A 22,082-nucleotide genomic window follows, 5' to 3' on the forward strand; every position below is an offset into this window, starting at 1 on the left:
GCTCTGGAGGAGGTGAAAAACGGAACTGTCAAGAGAATTTGTTCCATTAGGCTCTCATGTTGTGTAATATGAGACAGAGGATCGATTCACCGCTGTCTAAGCATCAGACTGAAGCTGGCAGAAATCAATACGGACTTGCATGCTGCTCGGGGTAAGAGAGCGTCCCTGTAAGAGAGTGGTATCGCTGCCAGGAAGTGGCCTTTACAAGGTACATTTGGGTTTAGATGAGATTCATCGAGTAGCCAGGGAGGACAATGATTCAGTATACGCCACAACATCTAATACTCTGAAGAAAGTGAGGGGGAAAATCTGAGCACAGCAGACTGCCTTGGCACTCTGTCATGATTATTCTTGTCATGATTTTACCTTGGTAACAACGTACACCAAGATCTAAAACACATCTCCACAAATTTGTCCATAAGTCATCACTGATAACTCCAGAGAGCCAAATATTGTTAGGTATCAGCACATAAGCATCAAGTATGGCAACTGAAAATGCATTGTGAGCCAAAAGAGCCAAACTGTAAGCATTTACAGTGTTTAAAGTCTTTGAAATCTGGGCCAGATTCCAGGAATCTCATATCTTTTGTACACTTTTCTGGCCACAAGCCTCAGAATCTTAGAGGTTGCAATCTGATTCTGTCGCTGGATATAGTCACTGGAAACTGCAAATTCCCACCATATCAAAAAAAAGTGCAAATTCCCACCATATCAACTTATATGTTTTTATTTGTTGAATAATAATACATTTTTAATTCCATTTTATTAAGCTTCAATCATGTCAGTGTCTGGCATACAAGTCCTTGTTACTATAGCTGTTACTATAGAAACAATAACATATTAGCATGATGATTTGCATTGTAGCCAGTACTATTGTCCAATCTTTGCTGTTATAGAAATTTACAGAAATTTCAACACATTCTAAACAATCAGAATCAAGAATTCACCATGGTATAAAAGTTATTAAAAAGCAGTTAGTGGGGAGTAAATGAGATGCCTCACATGTTTTCTAACAGATTAATGGGAGGTCTTTGGCTGTTTCTTACTGTGAAATCAGACGGCTCTTGGCAATATGATGAAAAGTACCAGAGTGTCTAAACACAGTTAGAAGTCTGGCTAGGCCAAAGTCACCAAATTTACATTCTGTCCATATCATCCCTGAGATACAGTCTCATGAGAGTAAAGTGCTTTCTGCCCTCTTCCACATACATACTAACACCCACGATTGGCTAGTGTCACTGTGATTGACAGGGAACAGAGGATGTCATTCATCCCACCCAGACAGCATGGCCAATTTTGCTGTCTTGCTCTCGAAATTGAATATGGAGAATACTTTTCTGTTGCTCTACTCAGGAGCATCCTAAAGCAAATGTAATTTTCTTCTCTCCGAGCCCAGGTCATTGTAGCTCTGTCTCCATGATGCATAACATTGATATTTTGGGAGTGCTTCCAACAATCCATCATTTTGAACCACAAGCCTCAAAACCTCAGGCTGGATTTCTGATAGCTGAAGATCACATGGCACAGATCAGATTTAAGACCGGATGTATAGGAGCAATCAGACACTGTCTTATAAGACAAAATAGTTTCCTTTGGAATAGCACAGTTTTGAGTTAATGAAGATCAATATAAATGAATGCAATAATATAATGAGCAGACATAACATAATGGAACCAAACTGGTGGTGCTTTGGGATGATGAAGTGACCAGTGTTCAATTAGCAAACTGCTGATTTTGCTGTATGATATCTCCAACACTTCTGTCATTATGTGAAACAAATGAATTGTTCTGTAATGTAATGAATGAGATTTTCAGAGATTTTCTGTAGAGGAACAATGTGTATTCGTGTGGACAGGGGGTAACCACCGGGCACTTTTGGGTGGTGGGGGAGGGATGTGGTTTGAGGGGTGCCGTCACAGCTTGCCTAATGGTTACCATAAAGCCCTGTGTATATGCACACTCCAGTTTCTACAGCAACTGGCATGACCTCAATGTTTGAACATGGCCACGATGACTGGAGCAGGACAGCAAGCAGTGATTTTAATCATATACTAATTATCATTACTATTAAAATTATTTGTGTTATATTTTACACTTCCTAAATGTTTAGTTGATTATAAATTTAAAGCATAGATTATAAGGTATTACAATTATTATAACATTTTACCTGATAAGTCAAATAACACTTGCGTCACACAGCACTAGATATATTGCACCTGTTATGTTTTGTTGGGCAAAACTGTTTCAAATCAAGCACGTTTGGAGAGAAAGAAGGAAAAGTAAGGATGCATGAAAGTGGTATGACGTGTATTACAGATGTTTATGACGTGCGTTTACTCACCAGCAATGGAAAAAACACACACAGAGAAAAGAAGACAGAAGCGCATGTAAAACTGGATATTAAGCAGCAAGACACAAACAAGATAATGAGCATGACAAGCTGAAACATTTCTTATACAGGAAGCCATTTTTTTAATGACATGCATGAAATGATACAATGAGTTGCTCTATTTTATTTCACAGAGCTCAGAGGATTTTTTTTTAGAATCACAGACAGATTGCAGTATTTGTGATAAGAGACACTAGTATTTTGTATGTAGTACGGCTGCTACATGGAGTGCAGGTTACTATAAAGATAACAGAGTGATGTAACTTACCTCTCTCTGTACTCCAATCACGTAAAATGTTTTCCCTTCAAACTTAAATCTGCTGACATCCGGCCTGGAAGAAAGGAAGAGATCACCATGTTTAGTGTACTAGAATATTATCGAAACATCATCTATACAAGGTTAGTAGTTGTACGTATTATGGAAGGTTAAAGAGTGATAACGCTATACAACATCCTGCACATATTTACATACTTATAGATCTTGGCTAGCTTCCATACATAGTTATCCACAGTTAACAAATACTGCATGATGTACTGCTGTAAAAGTGAAGTGAATGTGGCAAAGACAGAGAGTAGTGTTAAAGAGTAGTGAGAGAGTTAAAAGAGGCTGAATACAGTGAGAGCGTGAAGAAGAGAGGTTACCAAACAGCTCATACCATTTTAGCAAGTGGATCCTCTTGTTTCCCTGGAAAACAACAAAGCCCCGGGCAGTGAATCCCAGAAATGCTGTTGCTCCGGTGAAGTCCTAAAATGAGGAATGAACATCGATCAGGGTAGGATTTAATTAACGTTAGGAGTGAGTGCATTTGTAGACAGATCTACAGAAAAGGAGACTGGCAATAACACAATAGGTGCAATGTAGAGTGAGGTGCAGTATTAATTCCAGCTCCACTGTCTGACAGTTTGATACAACCACAATATATCAAGCTGAAATTCATGTTTTGCACTGCGCATAAAATCAACTTAAGCATGTGCATAACCCATCTCTGATTATAAGTAACTTTCCCTATGTAAATGTTGACACAACATTTGAACTAACCCTGTCACTAACCCTGAATACAGCCATATGGGTGTTTACACAACATTAATGGAAAAGTATATACAAAGATTATATTACTTGTGTGAACATTATTTTGCAGGTAGACATTCAGTGATTAGTGTAATCTTGCCCACATTTAATATCCTGAAAACATATTTGATATTGAGATCTACAGTACAGAATATGATGGAGATTGATGATACCTTGCAGGGATGAGGGTCCACACCATATGTGTCCAGTGTGTGAGCTCTCTGGAGCATGTTCAGCTCAGCCAAGGCTGGACACTGACCCCTACAGAGGGGCAAAGAGAACAAACACAATCTGTCACTACAACACAACACATTTTAGACAGTCCATTCAGAAGATATAGATGTGTTACAGTGACCTCCTCATGTGTTTTACAGGAATACCTCACTCGGAATGTGAAGATGGTTAACATTAACATGGTTAATGTTAACACTGTGTTTCCCAGTCAGAGATGGTATGAGTACGGACACACAGCTTCTTGAAATATGAATGGGGCCTTTCCATTTCAGTGTTATGGGTCAATCGTTATTCAAGTAGATAAGAGCCTGAAAATAACTGGCCGGAAGTGTTGCCAAATGGCCGTCTAGTGGACAGACTTTACTATAAGGGCTTTGCTCCCAATACTGTTTTTTTTAAAAAATATGGACTTCTTCTCACTAATTCCCCTTGGGATAGTTCCAGTCGCCATCTTATTGGCTGTTCCAATACTGTATTACTTCAAGTGAAGTGTGCCAGAAGACCTCTTGAAAGCCTTAGGGATCTAGTCAACATCAGTTTAGGCTTCAGGAGCAGAACTTCCCCAGGGGGCATTACAATCTAGTTAACATGCGAGCTAGCCAGTTAGTTAGTTTGCAAGCTGATATACGCCGTACAATGTAAATGAAAACAGTTTAGTACGCTAGCTTCTATTAACTTTAGTTGTGACTTTTTTTTTATCTAACCCAAAAGCTAGAAGGCATGCTAATTTTAGCTACTTAACTTATCTTTGCTGAAACATCGAAATCTGATGGCCACTTGAAATGGATTAACATTAATGTTAACATTACGCACATTGGTTAGCTAAGACTATAGGGCTAAAGCAATACTGCTGTTCCCACATTACCTGGTAAGCTAGCTAACATAGACCAGCTTAAAATAAGAGCAGCAGCATTTCGTCTAAATTTTTAATTTTTAATTTTTATTTCACTGTCAGTAATTACTTCAACAATCGTTTTAGTGTCTGCTTTTACTGATTCCCGGACAGATTAAATTAATGACTCCGACTGCCATTTTACAGAAATCTGACCTATAGTATAGCAATAATATCTAAGCATGGGGGCTTGGAATCAGTCACTCATGTGAAGAACGTGTGGATGAGGACGTGCACAAAATGGTATTAAAAGTATTTTTTTCAACAATAACCAGTTAGACTACACAGGAAATAATTATAGCTTAGCAAGTGAAAACATTATACTAGTGTATTCTAAGGCCAATTCTAAGAATTCTAAGGCCAACACCACACCATTGTTTGCCCTCACCTCAGCTCGTTCTGGTGGATCTCCATGATCTTGCGCTCCAGTTTGAGGCTCTGTTTGGGGAACAGTTTGAAGTCGCTGATGTAGTCGGCCGGGTGCTCATCTACATCGTAGTCGCCGAGTTCAGCTACAAACCAGCAGGTAATAATCATTCAGAATGACCACTACACTGATCAAGGCATGTATCTACAAGGTGGACACATCATGTCTGATTGATTTCTCTATGGGTTATATTTTTACTGTATTGAAGCTAATTAGCACAGAGAGATTGATTTAAAACAATCATAGCCTTCAGGAATCTCTGTGTTGCTCTGCTGTGCTGTGGGATATGACAGGAAGAAGATATTAAATAATGTCGGACACGACTCACAAACCTCAGTAATGGCTTTGTAAATGTCACGATGTTCTCATTACAGAACAGTTTTAAAATGAGGACACTTTTTGGTACTTGGTATTTTACCCAAGTATAGTAACATTGTAGTGCCTTTTAGACTGCATGCACTTAGCACTGTTTTTCTAGCTGCTGTCTTTGCTCAGATTCTTTTGATTTAGCCATTATTTTACCATCTTGCAATGTTACACTCATGATGATGGCATCACATAGAAGCTAAACAGTCTAATTTACACTAATGCTACTCTTGTTCTGGGTAGCTAGTGTTCAGGGTTGTTTCTGAACAGCTACAACTAGCTAGCTAGTATAAGCTAGCATAAATCAAGTCTACTGTTTATGTTTAAAGACTTAGCTGGTATCAACACTGAATGTTGAATAAATGACAAGAAAATGTTCAAGGTGCAATTTGAAAATCAGGACATGATAAGTTTGCCACAAACTGTGAAAACTATATTTCACAGATCAACCAAACAAAGCTAGCTAGCAGTTTAACGTGAGGTAACATAAGAGCTCTTACGCCACAGAACAGTTAGCGGCTATTCTGACGTGACTCTCGACTCTTGTAAGTGTAGAAGCAAGAAACTGAGAAAAAAAAACTGAATCTGATCATGTGATTTGGTGCATTGTTACGGTGATTTTTTTCCCTAGCTCAGATATCATCATGATCTTTAACTTGAGTAAGTTTAAAGTTGAATTATTTTTTTCCATTCAGAGTACAAGATAAAGAAAACGAAAAAAACAAACCTACATACTCGCCCTTTGCTGGCTTGGGAGTCCTGAGCAAGCATTAAATACTACTTTTAACAATGAAAGGCCTGATAGTGCTTACTTTGTAGTTATTCATATTTTTATGAGTGTGTGATGTATTGTGCTGCACTGCTGAGATCAAGCTTAACAATAATAACAATAATAATAATAATAATAATAATAATAATAATAATAATAGTAATTCATTAATATTAATATTAACATGTAGCTCAAAGTGCTTAAAAAGGAAAATTAAAAACAGCATATCAATATAACTGTAATGGAAATTATAAGAAAGACGTAATTCTAAAAATAATTCTAAAAATAAATGAAAGTAACCATTAAAAGTAATTAAGAAAAAATAGTAATAATGAACTGTGTCGGGAATTGTAGCTCAGAAAAATAACAATAAAATTAAAATGAAATATTTAATATAAATTAAAATTAGGCACTGTTCATACCTGAAAAGTGCTTTAAAAATGTTTATTTTAATAAAAATAAGATATTAAAATTAAATATTTAATACAAATTAAAATAATTTTGCAACAAATATTAAATGAGAGAAGGTTAGAGTAAGAGTAAGATGCTTTTTTAAACTGCTATCTAAAGATGTCTTGTGGGAAGGTCTTCTCTCGTCCCCTCTATCTTTTATATCTTTTTTCTCTTTTTATACCTATGTTTTTTAGCTAAAAGTCTCCTTTAAAGCATGATCATGTAATATTACCCTGCACTATACAAGCTCCAAGATAGGCGGCATCGGCGAGCGGACACAGGAGCCGGCCGTGGTACAGGTCCCTCTTCAGCTGCAGGTACAACAGGTATCTGAGTAAGACAGAAAAGATGCATGTGGGAGGTTTGCTGTTTCAACAGAACAAGACACAGACGAGTGATTCAGAGCGCAGTCATACTGGCTGCCTTTTGTGAACAAAGATTTCAGGTCTACTGTAAAGAGGCGTTACCATGAGAACTCTACCCCAGGAAACGGTTGCCATGGAGACATGCCTTTGGACTAAAGGAGAAAACATCTGCAGCAATAATGATGTCACATGACATCTTACTGAGTCCTGTAGAGTGCAGAAAGTCTCTAAAACTCTTAACGCACCCACGTAAGTGTAAGAAGTCCACTTCCTTTAACATCTGATCCGTAATCCACCATTTACACCACAAAATAACTTTGAAATTTCTTCTGCTCAGGAGCTCCATGACTAATTAGTAACAAAAGCTTATAGCCATCATGTGAGTATGTCAAACACACCAATTTATGTGGGTTCTGACACCAAATAATACACTGTTATCCATAAAAAGAGACAAAAGAAAGTCACAGAGATGAAAAAAGTATCTATGGCCATCTTGAAACACTTTCTTCCTCTGCACAGGCAGCAGAATTGAGTAAGAGGCATGGCCCAAACTTATAAGCCATGTCTGTACATTACAAATTATTTGGAAAATATTTCTAATTTATAAGGAATAAAACACTTGGGGGCATGCTGTTATAGGAAAATAATCAACAGAGGGATGGTGTGATGCAGCCTGATGCAAAGTTGATTATTTTCCCGTAACATCATGGCCTGAAGTGTTTTATTCCTATTATACCACTGCAATTTGATAACAATTAGAATTTTCTATTTATTAAAGAATGTCATACTTTTTATCTGTTTATAGTCGTGCTTAAGGTTGAATATAATATAAAATAAAATTAGAAATAATTAATATTTTAAATCCACAGGGATGCTAACTTTTGCACTCAACTGTATATACACATGTCCAACTAATGTTTTTCTAGTTCTTTGCCTTTCATGGACCACCCTACATAAAATATTCAAAAGAATATATGAAAGTTGGTGTCTGTGTCTCCAGGGACTTTAAAGGGAAACACTGTGGAATCGCTCAGCAGCATCACCAGCATACACTCACTCACACACACACACACACACACACAACTCTCTGACTCTGTCTAGATGCTCAACAGAAAAGAGAAAAAGAGAAAAAGAAAGATGAAGTGAGACATGGAGAAAGGGAGAGGAATAAGGGAAGAGAGTGAGGATGAGAAATGAAAAGAGGGCAAGGGAGCATTGTAACTAATGATTGTCGTTTCTTATCTTCACAGCTCAGATGGTGAACACACACCAGGCACCCTGCTGAGAGCCAAGCTAATGGGTTTATCACACTACAACTGTGTGTGTGTGTGTGTGTGTGTGCATTAGGGTTAGGACAAAAAATTGAGTCCAAGCTCGCTTTTAAACCTTGGCCTCTGATTTAAGCACAAGAGCCTCTTAACACAAGCGCTTCTCAGTTACTGATCTCCAGTCTAACGTGAAGCTACAAAAAGACTCAAATAAAAAACTTTTTAAACGACCTCCACATGAAAAATCTGCTTCTACTCGGGCCAAAAACTTGCATCGCTGTCATTTCAAACCTCATATTCTTTAAAATACTAATCTCTTTGTTAACCTGCTCACTCCAGTGATCCAGAAAGTCCAATATTTCAATAATCATCTCAGCCTAATGTTGTGTGAACCTTTTCTCAATTACCTGGTCAGTTCCTCCTTGATCTTGATGGGTTCCTGGGGGTAGAACTTCACCCGAAAGCACATGGTGTACGGCTGCTGACCTGCAAAATAACATAGAACATAAAACAATAAAAGTGAAACCGATTATGCAGAAATCAATAAATGCAGCGAGACAGTGACGGAAAGCAATAAGGTAAGCTACTGTACAACTCTCTGGTGGAACAAGTGATGTTCCTTACTTCATGTGTAAAAGTCTTACGCACCGTATTTTTTTAGTACAAACTTTGTTATAGATTTTATTTTATGACTTCTACATTATTGATTCAGTACAAGAACATTTTAGATTTCCAAACATTAGTTTCCCAGCACAAAATTAAATGTTACAGAAAAATGTTTGTATGTCAGTAAAGAAAGCAGCAGATTATGTAAGAGACACTTTTCAGACAAAAAAACCTAATGAAGGCTGCTGGGTTTTGCTGCAAAAATAAGAAGTAAATGTGACAGTTAAAGTCTCCAGAAGAACTGTAGCTGCTTCTGCAAAATGCTCAGTAACACTTACAGCTCATTTTCTTATAAAAGTGCACACATTGTACCTGAGACTACTGATTTTTTTAAAGTAAAGAATCGTCACACCAAATATTGACTTTGTTTCATTTATTACTGTTTACTGCTCTTTATAGTTTTTTAAAAACATTTAATTTCATTATTTTTGAAGGCATCTTTGCTCTACAGCATTTCTTTGCATGTGCCTAAGACGTTTGCACAGTACTGTATACATTTTTTGAAATCAGCAAGTAAACAATCTTTTGAAATCAGCAAGTAAACAAACTTACATTTCATCTGCCTGACCACGGGTTTGCTGGGGTCCAGCCAATGCTGTGAGAAAAAAAAAACAGAGAGCGAATCAGACATTCATGTGACATTCATAAAAAGACTCAAACCCTAAGGTATGTTTTGTGCCTGGACACAAACCTACTGCTTCTTTCATTGCCCCTTCCACACAAGTGTATGAATATTCAAACATAAATAAGTGTGTGAATAATTCAACATGACACAGAGAGATTTTTCTGCTTGACTGAGGAAATGTTGGCGCATAACAACCGCCATAAACACGTACAGAGCAGTCAGGACAAGTGTGTCATGGCACGTGCTCAAAAAAATACTGGGAACTGTGGACACCGCAGATTTCGAGGACATCAGGGCTATAATACACTTAGAAACCCGTTAAAACACACACTGGTGAAGATTACCAAATGTTAATTATTATAGCAGAAAATTAAACAAGACCTTCTGATCAATCAGAATCGAGAATTCGACAGCACTCTGGTGTAAACGTGAATAAAACAAGATGATGTGAATTCAATTATGTGTATGCTTACTTGCACAGCTTCTGCACTACCTCAGTTTTGTGTGTGTGTGTGTGTGCGTGTGTGTACCCTCTGCTTCTCAGGATCCACATATCTGATGCCAAAGTAATCCTTCTCCAGCAGACTGTAGTGGTTACACACATGATCCAGCAGGAACTGACCTTTTGTGTCTCTCTGCAGAAATGAGAATAAAAAAGAGATAGATCCATAATTACACTATTGATACCGGAAAAGCATAAATAACAAACAAAACACACCACAGGCAAGGCTGTAGTTGATGTACAGGAAGTGAAGCACTGTCTCCCTCTGTATCATTTCATACAACTGCTTTATTTGAACAGTAAATATAAATGTGAGCTCCAGTGATGGAGGTGTGGCCTCTGCGCCTGCCAGTCTCAGTGATGTAGGTGTGGCCTCTGTGCCTGTTGGTCTCAGTGAAGGAGGTGTGGCCTCTGTGCCTGTCAGTCTCAGTGATGTAGGTGTGGCCTCTGTGCCTGTCAGTCTCAGTGAAGGAGGTGTGGCCTCTGTGCCTATCAGTCTCAGTGATGTGGGTGTGGCCTCTGTGCCTGTCAGTCTCAGTGATGGAGGTGTGGTCTCTGTGCCTGTCAGTTCCTTTCATGGCCTTCATGCCTGTCAGTCTCAGTGAAGGAGGTGTGGCCTCTGTGCCTGTCAGTCTCAGTGAAGGAGGTGTGGCCTCTGTGCCTATCAGTCTCAGTGATGTGGGTGTGGCCTCTGTGCCTGTCAGTCTCAGTGATGGAGGTGTGGTCTCTGTGCCTGTCAGTTCCTTTCATGGCCTTCATGCCTGTCAGTCTCAGTGAAGGAGGTGTGGCCTCTGTGCCTGTCAGTCCCAGTGAAGGAGGTGTGGCCTCTGTGCCTCTCACTCCCAGTGAAGGAGGTGTGGTCTCTGTGCCTGTCAGTCTCACTAAAGGAGGCACGGCCTTTGTGCCTATCAGTCTAAGTGAAAATGGCATGGCTTCTGTGCCTGTCAGGCCACTGAAAGAGGTGTGGCCTAAGTGTCTGTCAGTCTCAGCGAAAGCAGTGTGTTTATTTATTTTGTTTGTTTATATTTTGGAAAATAGAACAAACTAAGCTGATTAGAAAATATTGCATGTATAGTACGAACAAAAAAAAGCCGTGGGAGCAGGTGGGATTAGTCAGAATTCCTTCGGGAGCCTGTGATTTGAATAACATTTGGCACTACTGTCAGAGCTGCTGTTAAAGCAGCTCTCAACACCTAGCCAATCAGACTGAAGAATTCAACAGCGCGGTGGTTTAAACCTGTTTACTTCCCCATGTGCTCATGTATATACATACTGACCCTCTTCACGGCACTAAAACACATTTTCCCCCATGCATTAACAATCATTTTGTGAAAGTGGATTGTTCTCTTGTTCTAGCTGGGGTTCAGCTGAGTCAGGAGGCCGTACGTGCTCGAGCATGCAACTTTATACAGCACACAGCACCGCTTCAGGCTGTCTGACCTTGCTGTCGCTTTATCGACAGCATCCACAAACCCGAGACGCTGAACTGCACCTCGAGGATGAGTTAAAGCTGTCCTTCACATAACCGCCATCATCCTGATCACAGCCCACTGGACGTGATTTACAGGCGAGGACACCTCAAGCTGCTCTTCACTGTATATTGTTGACCTTGTAGCTTATTACAGAAGCTCGTGAGCTGATATGAAGTCAGGAAGTCATTCTGGTGAAAGGACGCTGCTGTACCTGAATTGAAATGCCTGACTATGTGGCATATATTAGGCTTATAACAAAGCAAGTGCTGACATTTTGTACAGCCTGGCTGTTAATAGTGAAAAGGCAGGATTGTGAAAATAATGATGAACTCTTCTTCTACATTACATTAACATTTACAGTGGTTGGCATAAGTATTCACCCCCTCGAACCCTTCCATATTTTGTAGTGTTACAGCCTGGAATTGAAATGGATTTAATTGGGATTATATGTCATGAATCTAAACCAAACAGCCCATAATATTGAAATGGTGGATCAATATAATTTCCAAAATTATTAAATAAAAAACATAAAAGTTGTGATTGCATACATATTCCCCACATTGCTGTGAAATTCCTAAATTAGTTTTGTTGCAATCAGAAGTCATGTAACTGAATGGAGTGCATGTGTGTAGAATTAAAGTGTCATGTAAACTCAATATAAATACACCTGTTCCTGGAAGAACTCAGCGTCAGGAAAAACAAGGAGTAATCCAAACTGTCTAATTAATGAAAATAATGCCCATCAAATGTTAGACATATTGTGTAAAACAAATGGTAAAAATTCCAATCAAGTCCATTTCAATTTCAGGTTGTAACACTACAAAATATACAAAAGTTCCATGGGCAGGGAATGGGGGGTGAATACTTATGCATTGCAAGGCACTGTACATACATATTTGTCTCCCTTTACCTCCAGTGCTGTCTAATATTTCTTTGTTTTGAACAAGTGGCATCTTAGACCAACAAGTCAGTGCCCTAGTTAGAGATTTTCCCCATAATTAATACACGCATGGCATATCAATTATGAGTGTAACTAAGCAGAACTGAAGGAGCAAAGGCACAAGCTGTGTGTTAATTGGACGAGTAGAAATGAGTAAGCGAGCAGTGGAACCTGTTAATGTCCCAGAGAGAGAGAGAGAGAGAGAGAGAGAGAGAGAGAGAGAGAGATGAAGCTGTGGGGGATGGGACTGATATTGATTTTTCTGCCATAGAGATGGTACGATGTGACAGAGCTGTTGTTTTACTGAGCAGAAGAAAAGAGGAATCATGGAATAGTAAGGAAAGGTAGAGGCCACTATAAACACTGAAGTGCTTATAGAAATGATAGATATATGTAAATTAAAAGGGTTAAAATAAACAGCTTCCAGGATATATACACGTATAGAAAAGTCACTACCATAGAAATGGTTGTAACCATCCACACAGCTCCGGGTTGCTCATTTCTCTCTCTTTTTTCCTTCTATATCTTCATAGCTGTCACTGTTTACAGCAAATAAAAATCCAACGTTTGGCTTCGTCAATTTCGTTCATTGCTTACTTGACTACCAGTGTGTGAAAGACGACCCCATTTGATGTCACCTCATTCTAACAAAATGGTTCAGTTCGTCCTTGATCCAGATATATAAGTCCTGGTCAAAGTTAAACACCTGGGGGTGTGGTGGAGATGGAGGAGGGCTGGCGTTGACTGGAGGGTGGAGAGAAGTGATAGATGATGGGAATGTATATAAGAAGGCTGGGCTGGTATAGAGAGTGGTTGCGTATTATGATTATATTGCTAGAGGTTGTGATTACAGTACACTTTCAAACACACTGCTGAACCTGTGATAAGTCCATTAACTTTTGGCTTGCACTTGATCAAACTAGTTATTATTTTTTTAATCTCCTTATGGAAAAATCAGACATTTCAAATTTGTTTAGGGATTCATCAGTACAGATACCGGTATCAATACCTTGCTCATTTAAAAAAATGCTTAGATACCAATATCTGATACCATGTGATGCTTTGTGATGTAAGCCTAGTGTAGGTTAATGTGCTAATGAACAGACGACATGAACTAACAGCGATCTGGGCATATTATGTGATCAATGATGGCAATCAATGCAAAGCAGACTGCAAACTGTACTCTGCGAAAATATCCAGAGGAATAATTACAGCATCTTCCTACAATACAAGTACTAATACATCAATTGGTGTTTAAGCAGTATCTTTAGTAAACCATCATGCATGTGAGCAATTCACTTCTGCGAGCACTGAGTACTGAGACACTCATTTCCGTATCAGTGTCAATTCAGTGTGGAAAAAAAAATGCATCCATGCATCCCTACACGTGATTATATGTTTTTCACATGTGATTATCTCAGTAATATGTGATTGCATGTGGAAAAAGATGTGAAAGTACATTTCAACATCCTGAAACTCCAAGTAAACTCAAGCAAACACATGACTTCATGTGATAAACAAACCCTGATGTCTTCATCGCCTGCTGTCACTGTAACATTAGCAAAGAGACACTTTATTTTAATCATGAAGTTTCACAAATCTGTTAGAACAAATGGCTAGATGCTAGTGTACTGAAAAATCATCACTGAACAGATGGACATCTGCGTTTTTAATTAAGATCTCTAAAAACACACCATAAAGAGAAAAAAAAAGCAAGTCTAATCAGAGAAGCATCCTTGTAAATAATGATTACAGATGACATCATCTAGCTGGGTGACTAAGGCTTCACATCTGGGTCTGACTCATTTGGAAATCATACAGAAAAGGAACCTTATAATTAAATGTGGATCCAAAACAATATAAAATGAGAATTTCTTCAATATTCAGAGAGCTGAGTCATGCTAGTGGCTAAAGATCTGTGCTAGAGACTAGATAATTGTTAGGTCAAATCTCAGGACTTCCAGAGAGCCACTGCTGCGTTCTGAAGCAAGACCCTCGATCTTTATTATTCATATAGTGTTCTGGCAAAAATGAATTCTAACAAATTTATCGGAGTTTATAGCAAAGCGCTGCTGAATTGTCGATTCAGATTGGTCTGAAGGTGTAATCATTTTCAATTACAGTATAACTGTTGACACGGTGAAGCTTTCTGTGATGTTTATTTAACATTTATGGAAGGAGTCTCCAGTGTCAGCGCTTTGTAACAGTCAATGAGTTTTTCACTACACGCTCTCTGCACTTCAGTGTACACAGTATGCATATCCATTCAAGCGGCTGAAAATGGCATTCTATAGCTTTTCATTTCATACTAGTGATATGGTTAAATAAATAAGCAAGTATTGACAATGAGATTTATAGAGCCTTTTATTGCTATAAGATTGATCCCTTACTTAACAACATCCACAAATCCACAAGCCTCTGTTCACAGTGAAAAGCACACATGGTGACTTTGAGTGAAATAAAACCGCTATATAGACAATACAATCCTATAGTAATGTCTTTTGAATTTCCAGTAAATGTGTTTTAACTGAAATAATATTGGCACACTGATAAAGTAGTAAACACTGTCACACAGACAATGCATATCAATGCAATAAATGAAAACTAAAGAAAGAATTTTAACTTTACATTTTCTCTCCTTAGAGCAAATCACAAAATCAATGTTGTGCAAACTGAAACAAAGATTTGACTACACAAAATTTGATTAGATATTTTTTTCATTGTCATTGCACATAGTACACTGATAATAAAAATATAACTGTGATCATTTTGTAAGCTCTTATTTTTTTTCTAGAATGAGTGCAGCCATTTCTTTCGCAAGTATTAGTCCTCTGCTTCAACATGCGCCATCTTCAATGCGTCTTCATGTGTACAAATCCCAAATGCCATCCTATCCACTACAGCACACTTACAGTGCTCTTCTACACCCTATTTAGTGCACTACTTGTCTGAAACAATGCCATGTGGGATTCAGCTACAGAAAACAAAATGTGGTCAAAGAACAGAGCTGTAAAAGTACACTTTTTGTTTTGTAAAAAGTAACCCAAAAAGTAACTCCTTCAACAAATATGATTTACAATAAAACTTAGGACTTGTAACTTTTGAGTCTTGGCAAACTTCAGATTGTGGTTTTCAGCACCAATTCCTCCTCACTTCCTGTAAATTCTCACTTTTTGCTGTTTATTCGGCACTTGACTAAGCACTCACTTCGGTTCGAGTTTTCTTACATCGCCCACAATTCAGTTCGTCTACCTGTTGATAGTGCTGCCTGTTGGAATTCATCTCTACCTCAAGAGAGCAATGCAGCAGCACTCAGAGTAACCGCAATAGCCGCAATGCATTCTGGAACTTTGAGTCCAGTGTTTGCACCAATGTCTCCACTACTTCTTTCTAAGTGTGCTGGAGTTCTCATTAATATGATGCTGAACATCGCTGTTAAATGGTCAGTGAGAAAAGAAGCTCTTGCTCTTTGGTTTTTAGGAGCTAACACAAAACTGGACCGTTATCCTTTATGTATCCCCATTACATAAACGCCACTGTGACTGCGCTTGCAATGTCTCCCTGTGACATCAGCACACCACACAACCACTAACTTCTCACAGGAATATAGAAAACACAGCACCAGCCAACTAATTAGCACCAGAATCGCTGACTGATAATTACTTATAAACACATTATGTACACATTATGGAGCTTTTCTTCAATTATCAAGTCTGTTATAAATGAAATCATATGTGAGTGAGGAAAGAAAAAAATGTCTGGTCTCATCCTGTGTCCTAAATTCTTTATTCAAGGTGAAATAATGTCATTCTTACTATCAGCCTCAGAGGAGAAAATCCCATGTGGCTGACAGACATCTCAGTGTGTGTGTGTGTGTGTGTGTGTGTGTTTACGAGGTCACTTGTCCCCACTGGCTAAACATGCTGCCGTCACTTAAAATGTATCTCTCTCTTTGTCTCTCTGTCTCTCTCTCTCTCTCTTACACACACACACACATATACGTAGTTGCTGAGCTGCCCCAGGTGATGTACAGAAGGGATACACGTTCACACACACACACACGTTCACACACACGCATGCTTCACTGTAGGGGATGCAAACTGTATTAAACCTCTCATATATATTTATATTATATTATATTATATTATACTATATTATATTATATTATATTATATTATATTATATTATACTATATTATATTATATTATATTTCATGGCACATGCTTTTTTCATATAAATTATTATACGAAAGCATCTTTCAGGCACACAAACCAATCCATCTGCACTCCAGTCAACATGCACGGCACATCAGTGAGCAATCATTCATCACAAACCCTACTCATCACTCTCATGTCTGTCCTCCAGCCCTCCGTTCATTTCCTCCCCTCTCCCCAACATTCAATCCTTCATTCCTTCTCCTCCTCCCTTCAGTCATCATAGCGGAAAATTATCAGCGGACTCGGTGGAGGATAAGAATAGCGTAACATCTATTTATAGCCTAATGAAAGAATGCCTGTACCACAACACCGTATACGTGCGCTCTCAGGACGTTCACGTGGAGAACAAGAGAACCGGAGAGAGGGATACGTTTCTGCAGATGAGGCGATTTGGACTCTGTGAAATGCAAGATAAATAAAAATAGAAATGTTTAGTCAATGAATCCGCTCTGATATAAAAGCTGGAACAGCAAGACAAGCAAGGACAGGTCACACTGTCAAGGTTCTTGTGTTGCTTGATGTCCAGAATTGGCACAGGCGCATCCATTTCAATGCTTGGAAAAAGCGATGTTTGCATTTTTTGAACTATAAGGAACATACGAGTCTATCCAAACTTATAACTTATATTTTTACATTGCGTTGATACTTGTCCGTGCCGCGGTTTGTTCAGGCGCATTATACACAACACTAATCTCACATAAAACATTTCATAAAACATTGACACTAACTATGTTTCCATCCACGTATTTTTATACGAATTTTGGGATATCGCATAAAAAACGCTGGATGGAAACACCAGATGCGAACGACATCTCCAAAATGCACGTAAAAAACATATGTGCTCAACTGAGACGGATATTTTTTTTTATTCGATAAGAAGACATGCGCATAAATTACAATGTAAACACATTTACCATATAAATTCCTCACTGTGCATCAAAAAAGTTTGCCTCAACAAATCATGTGATTGGATAATTGGCTCAGAAACGTAAAAATGGCGGAGAGCGTGAGGTATGTTTGCGTAGACGACGAGGTCCGAAGATTTTTGAACATAATTTTTTAAAAAAAAGTGACTTCAGTTCTTAATGGAAAACATCAACGAAACACTTCACAGCATCTCAACTTGTTGTTTTTGTCATTCTGAAATGCCTGATCCAATGTCTATCATCGAAATGATTTGGTATAATTACTTCCCACAATTGTCTCACACGATTCCATTCCCAAATATCAGGCATCTGCGTCCAGTCGCAAGATAACATGAGGATTGTGATAGCATTTCGTCTGCTTGTTCTAAAGCACAAGTAATTTATTATATTGAAAAAAGAGCCACAGTGGCTTCCCTGATTGCAATAACCTGCATTTGTATTGATACCTTGCGCCATTTTCCCTGGAAGTTGTTCTCTTGAACACATGGGATGGAAACGGTGCTTTATTCGCAAATGTTTTATGTGACATTCCAATTTTTCACGTAAGTTAAATTCGCAATTTGGATGGAAACATAGCTGTTGTTGCAACTCGTAGTAATCTGTAGAGCGGTACACCAAAACCGTTGTGGCTGTAGAAGAAGACGCTAACCTGTGGAGGAATTTAGCTAACAGTAGCTAACGTGGCCCACTTGTTTAGTTTCTTTAGATACAGTCTACGACATGCTGAACGGTGAACACAGTGAGTTTAACTCAGAATAAATAGACATGAATCTTCATAATGTAATAGGCACAGTAGCACAATAACATTAATGCAGGTGTAGCATAGTGAAACCAATGATTTTTACTGATTTATGTTAGAATCTGAGTTGATCACTAGAGGGCGTTAGTCACTGTAATTACTAAGTTAATATGCAGTTGTGTTGGAGATGAAGTTGAGAAGTCACTGCGTCAAAAACGAGATACATCTGTGCTGTGCTAGCTAAAAAAATAAATAAGCACAATAAATGAAGTCTCGGACATCTTGCTAAGTTATAACAGTATAATGTTTACACATTAGCATGCAACATATGAGCATTCATGTGTGATTACAGAGCCACCATTTCAGTGAAGGTGATATCTAAATTGAGATTTCCTCTATTCTATGCAAATCCCATAGGATGCCATAAAGTGACAAATCTAAACCATTGGTTTGATTGATTCCTCAGAACAAATCCTATGGCGCGGGTGGTCTGACTTTTCTTCAGTTCCTCACTCGCTTTAGCTCCTACCTGATTTACTGTTTGACTTGGAAAAACGGAAGGAAAACTGTTTTTATTTTATACATAAATGTGTCTAGTGACTTTACAGAGTCAAACAGAACTTGGAAGGAAGTAGCAGAGATCATTGGTGCCTCTGATGAGTGTACGCAGCTAGTACAGTTAGCTTGCTTTGCTAATCTGCCAACGAAGCTAGTATGCAAATCAAGCCTAGCACATAGCATTCAAATCAAACAACCACACTGATTAGTGCATAATGTAGTTTGTGTTAGCTTTAGAAGCTACTACCATTTCTAAACATATTCTGGCTCCGGAGCCATGATCGGCTGGTTCATACTCACAAGTCTACCAGTCTATCAATCAAGAAATCGTTCATATGACCGTAGCAAGACAGTGAAACAGTGACAGAAATACACATCAGAAATACTCTCGGAGAAAATGCTTTTTTTGGATATTTAACTCAATTTTAACAGTCTAGCCTTGCCAGTGTATAATTAGTGCACTGCTTGTACCCTTCCAATCCAAGAACAGGAAATGGAAATCATTGAAGTACAAGAGCCTAACATTTTCAAAAGACTTTCTGGAATTAACATTTCTCTAAAGAATTCCCTTTGCTCTAAATAATTCTCTCAGTTTTTAATGATGTATTGATGGATTTTAAGCGTGCAACCCCATCTAGTGTACGGATGTCCTGAGCAACTCTTTTGTCTGAGACCTACTTTTGTTATCTTGTGCAATCCACTTTTCCGTGAACCCTCTTACATAACTGAAGCTCTGTGAACAAACGTACATCACGGTCAGATGTTCCCGTTCCCATGTTGACCATGTTCATTTGTCACTTCCACTGATGCTTACTGTATGTGTGCTGAGTCAGACAGAGCCTGGGAGAGGTTCCAGTTAATGATGAACTGGGAAGAGCGTGTGGCCTACTGAGACAGGAGTGTTTCTCATAGCTAAACATTGCCTCCCTTTGATACCGGGCTCAAAGAAAACTGGCAGAACAGTCGTTTTAGTACAGTGCCTTGCATAAGTATTCAACCCTGTTGCTGTGAAAGCCTTAAATCGGTCCTGGCACAAATCAGATATTAAGTAATTAGTTGATATGAGTCCATCTGAGTGCATTTAAAGTGTCACATGATCTCAGTGTAAGTACACATGCTCCTGGAAGGCCTCTGAGTTTGTTGGGGAATATATTGAAGAACAATGAGCTATCAAATCAAGTTCAGGGAAATGTTCTGGAAAAAATACGAATCAGGGTTTGATTGTAAAACAAAAAAATCCCAAACATCCCATAGAGCACTATTAAATCTATTATTTAAAAAATGGAAAGAATATGGCTCAAGTGTGACAGAGAAGGCTGCACACTGAAAAGCACTGACCAGGTAATGACAATCATTCACACATTTCTGATAGTTTGGTGTTCTATTCTTTAAATATCCTCACTGAAGTTAACACAGAGGTTAACACTGATCATCACCCTGAGAACATCATCGCCGCAGCATGGTGAAAGAATGTGAAGCGTGGTGGTGGTAGCATCGTGCTGACTGTTACTCTTGGCCTGTGAAAGTATTGGAGTGGACATCACAAAGCCTTGATCTGAAACCCATAGAACAGGCATGTCTGAGCAAGAAGGCCCACAAACCTGACCGAGTTACACCAGTTCTGTCAGGAAGAATGAGCAATATTCCAGCAAAGTATTGTGAGAAGCTATTGGAAGGCTACTCCAAGCATTTGGAGGCAATGTCACCGAATATCAACAATGTATATGTAAACTTTCGACCTGCTGAAAATCTTGAAGAGTTTGAATGTCTTTATTTGTAAGTAAACATTTGGCCTCAACTGTAGGTTCCAGCCGAACACACCTCCCTCTAGACACATAAAGCCTGGTATATTCTATTGAACTCCCAGCCACAAAGACTATATGTTCAATCCGTAAGAAAACAACCAAACATGCTAGCAATTAGTCAGCCGAGGAGTGGGCTAATGAAGCTTGCAGAGTTCCTGCTATTTTACAGGCTCAGCAAAATGCCCTAAAAGGCCACAAAAGCAGTACAAAAGCAAGCAACCTGCATGCATATAAATTACTGAACCAACTGCTGAGTTTATCTCAGGTTTCTACTAACATTGAACTAATAAAGTGGTCCATTATACTGTTTCAAAATTGTATGTGGTCTTTAAGGCCAAAAATCTCACATAACAGACATCCTTAACGAAATTCAACACCTTTTCTCACCGTTTCCCCTCCCTAACAGGAGGACTAACACACAATGCCTCCTTTTAACTAGCAGGATTATATATACAGTGTCCAGATTGGAACAGTGTATTAAAGGTACAAAGGGTAGGACAGAGACTATTAGATCAGATCGTGGGAAACGGCAACGGATGGAGAAGTACCCGGCATGGATAGTCATAAAATATGCAGCAGAAATCCATCATAGGACAAGAAACCATTATAGCTTTCTGGTGGTCTGAAAAATTCATTAGTCTGAAACAAAAAGGTTCCACTTTTAACAGCAAAATGCACAAAAACACAAGAGTTGGAATGATGGTGTAGAAGCACTGTTAAGGTCATGAAAAAAGAGATTTTTTAGAGATTTTAATGAAGAGAAGAAGCAGAACTGCACAACTGATCACAAATAAGCATAAAAGAGCAACACAATCTCAATGCTTTCATCAGAAAGTTGCCACTCCCTTATCTGATTCTGCTCGTCCACTGCTCAGGTTATGGATTAATACTGGCAAACACTGGAGATGCTGAAGTGAACAACTGTACGTCACCCTTATATGATCAGATATGCTTTTATTAATATTGGATGGGAGTTTAGAGTAGCAAAAGAAGAACAGTAACCAAAAAAACTTTACCAAATGTTCAAGAACTCCATGCCATAAAAATGTGTTTGGAGAGTGTATTTTATGTGTTGGTTTCAGTGTTCCCAACATAATGACTTGCTTAGTTTGCCAACTTTTGAGACCATTTTTTCCAAAAAGCAACATTTTGAGCAGACGTTAGCGACTGTCCTGCACTCGATACAGCTCTCCAGCTCACATCACAGCTGCTGATTATACGAGTTGACAGAGCAGGTTTAGTCGACTCACCATTCAGTGAGTGTATAAAGCATACCTGAGTTGCGCTTGTCTTATCCTATGTTCCCAATGACCAATTACTGATCACCATTATTCCCAACAACCAATCACTGACCACCACCTTTTCCCAACAACCAATCACTGACCACCACCTTTTCCCAA

At 38.7% G+C, this 22,082-nt stretch overlaps 1 protein-coding gene across 2 annotated transcripts in view; it reads right to left on the reverse strand.

Moving 5' to 3' along the window:
* The window catches only part of frmd3 (FERM domain containing 3), a 39,576-nt gene that overhangs the window by 13,903 nt on the left and 3,591 nt on the right, over positions 1-22,082 (reverse strand). For both annotated transcript variants that reach the window (XM_026925825.3, XM_026925824.3), the window contains exons 2-9: positions 10,054-10,158; positions 9,451-9,493; positions 8,640-8,718; positions 6,832-6,929; positions 4,973-5,096; positions 3,632-3,719; positions 3,046-3,134; positions 2,658-2,721 (exon numbers count right to left, since the gene is read on the reverse strand). In XM_026925825.3, the coding sequence (XP_026781626.1) occupies positions 2,658-2,721; positions 3,046-3,134; positions 3,632-3,719; positions 4,973-5,096; positions 6,832-6,929; positions 8,640-8,718; positions 9,451-9,493; positions 10,054-10,158 (690 nt within the window). The remainder of the gene's footprint in view (positions 1-2,657; positions 2,722-3,045; positions 3,135-3,631; positions 3,720-4,972; positions 5,097-6,831; positions 6,930-8,639; positions 8,719-9,450; positions 9,494-10,053; positions 10,159-22,082) is intronic.

The sequence above is a fragment of the Pangasianodon hypophthalmus genome, chromosome 8 (genome assembly GCF_027358585.1).
Source record: "Pangasianodon hypophthalmus isolate fPanHyp1 chromosome 8, fPanHyp1.pri, whole genome shotgun sequence".
NCBI classification, from domain to species: Eukaryota; Metazoa; Chordata; class Actinopteri; order Siluriformes; family Pangasiidae; genus Pangasianodon; species Pangasianodon hypophthalmus.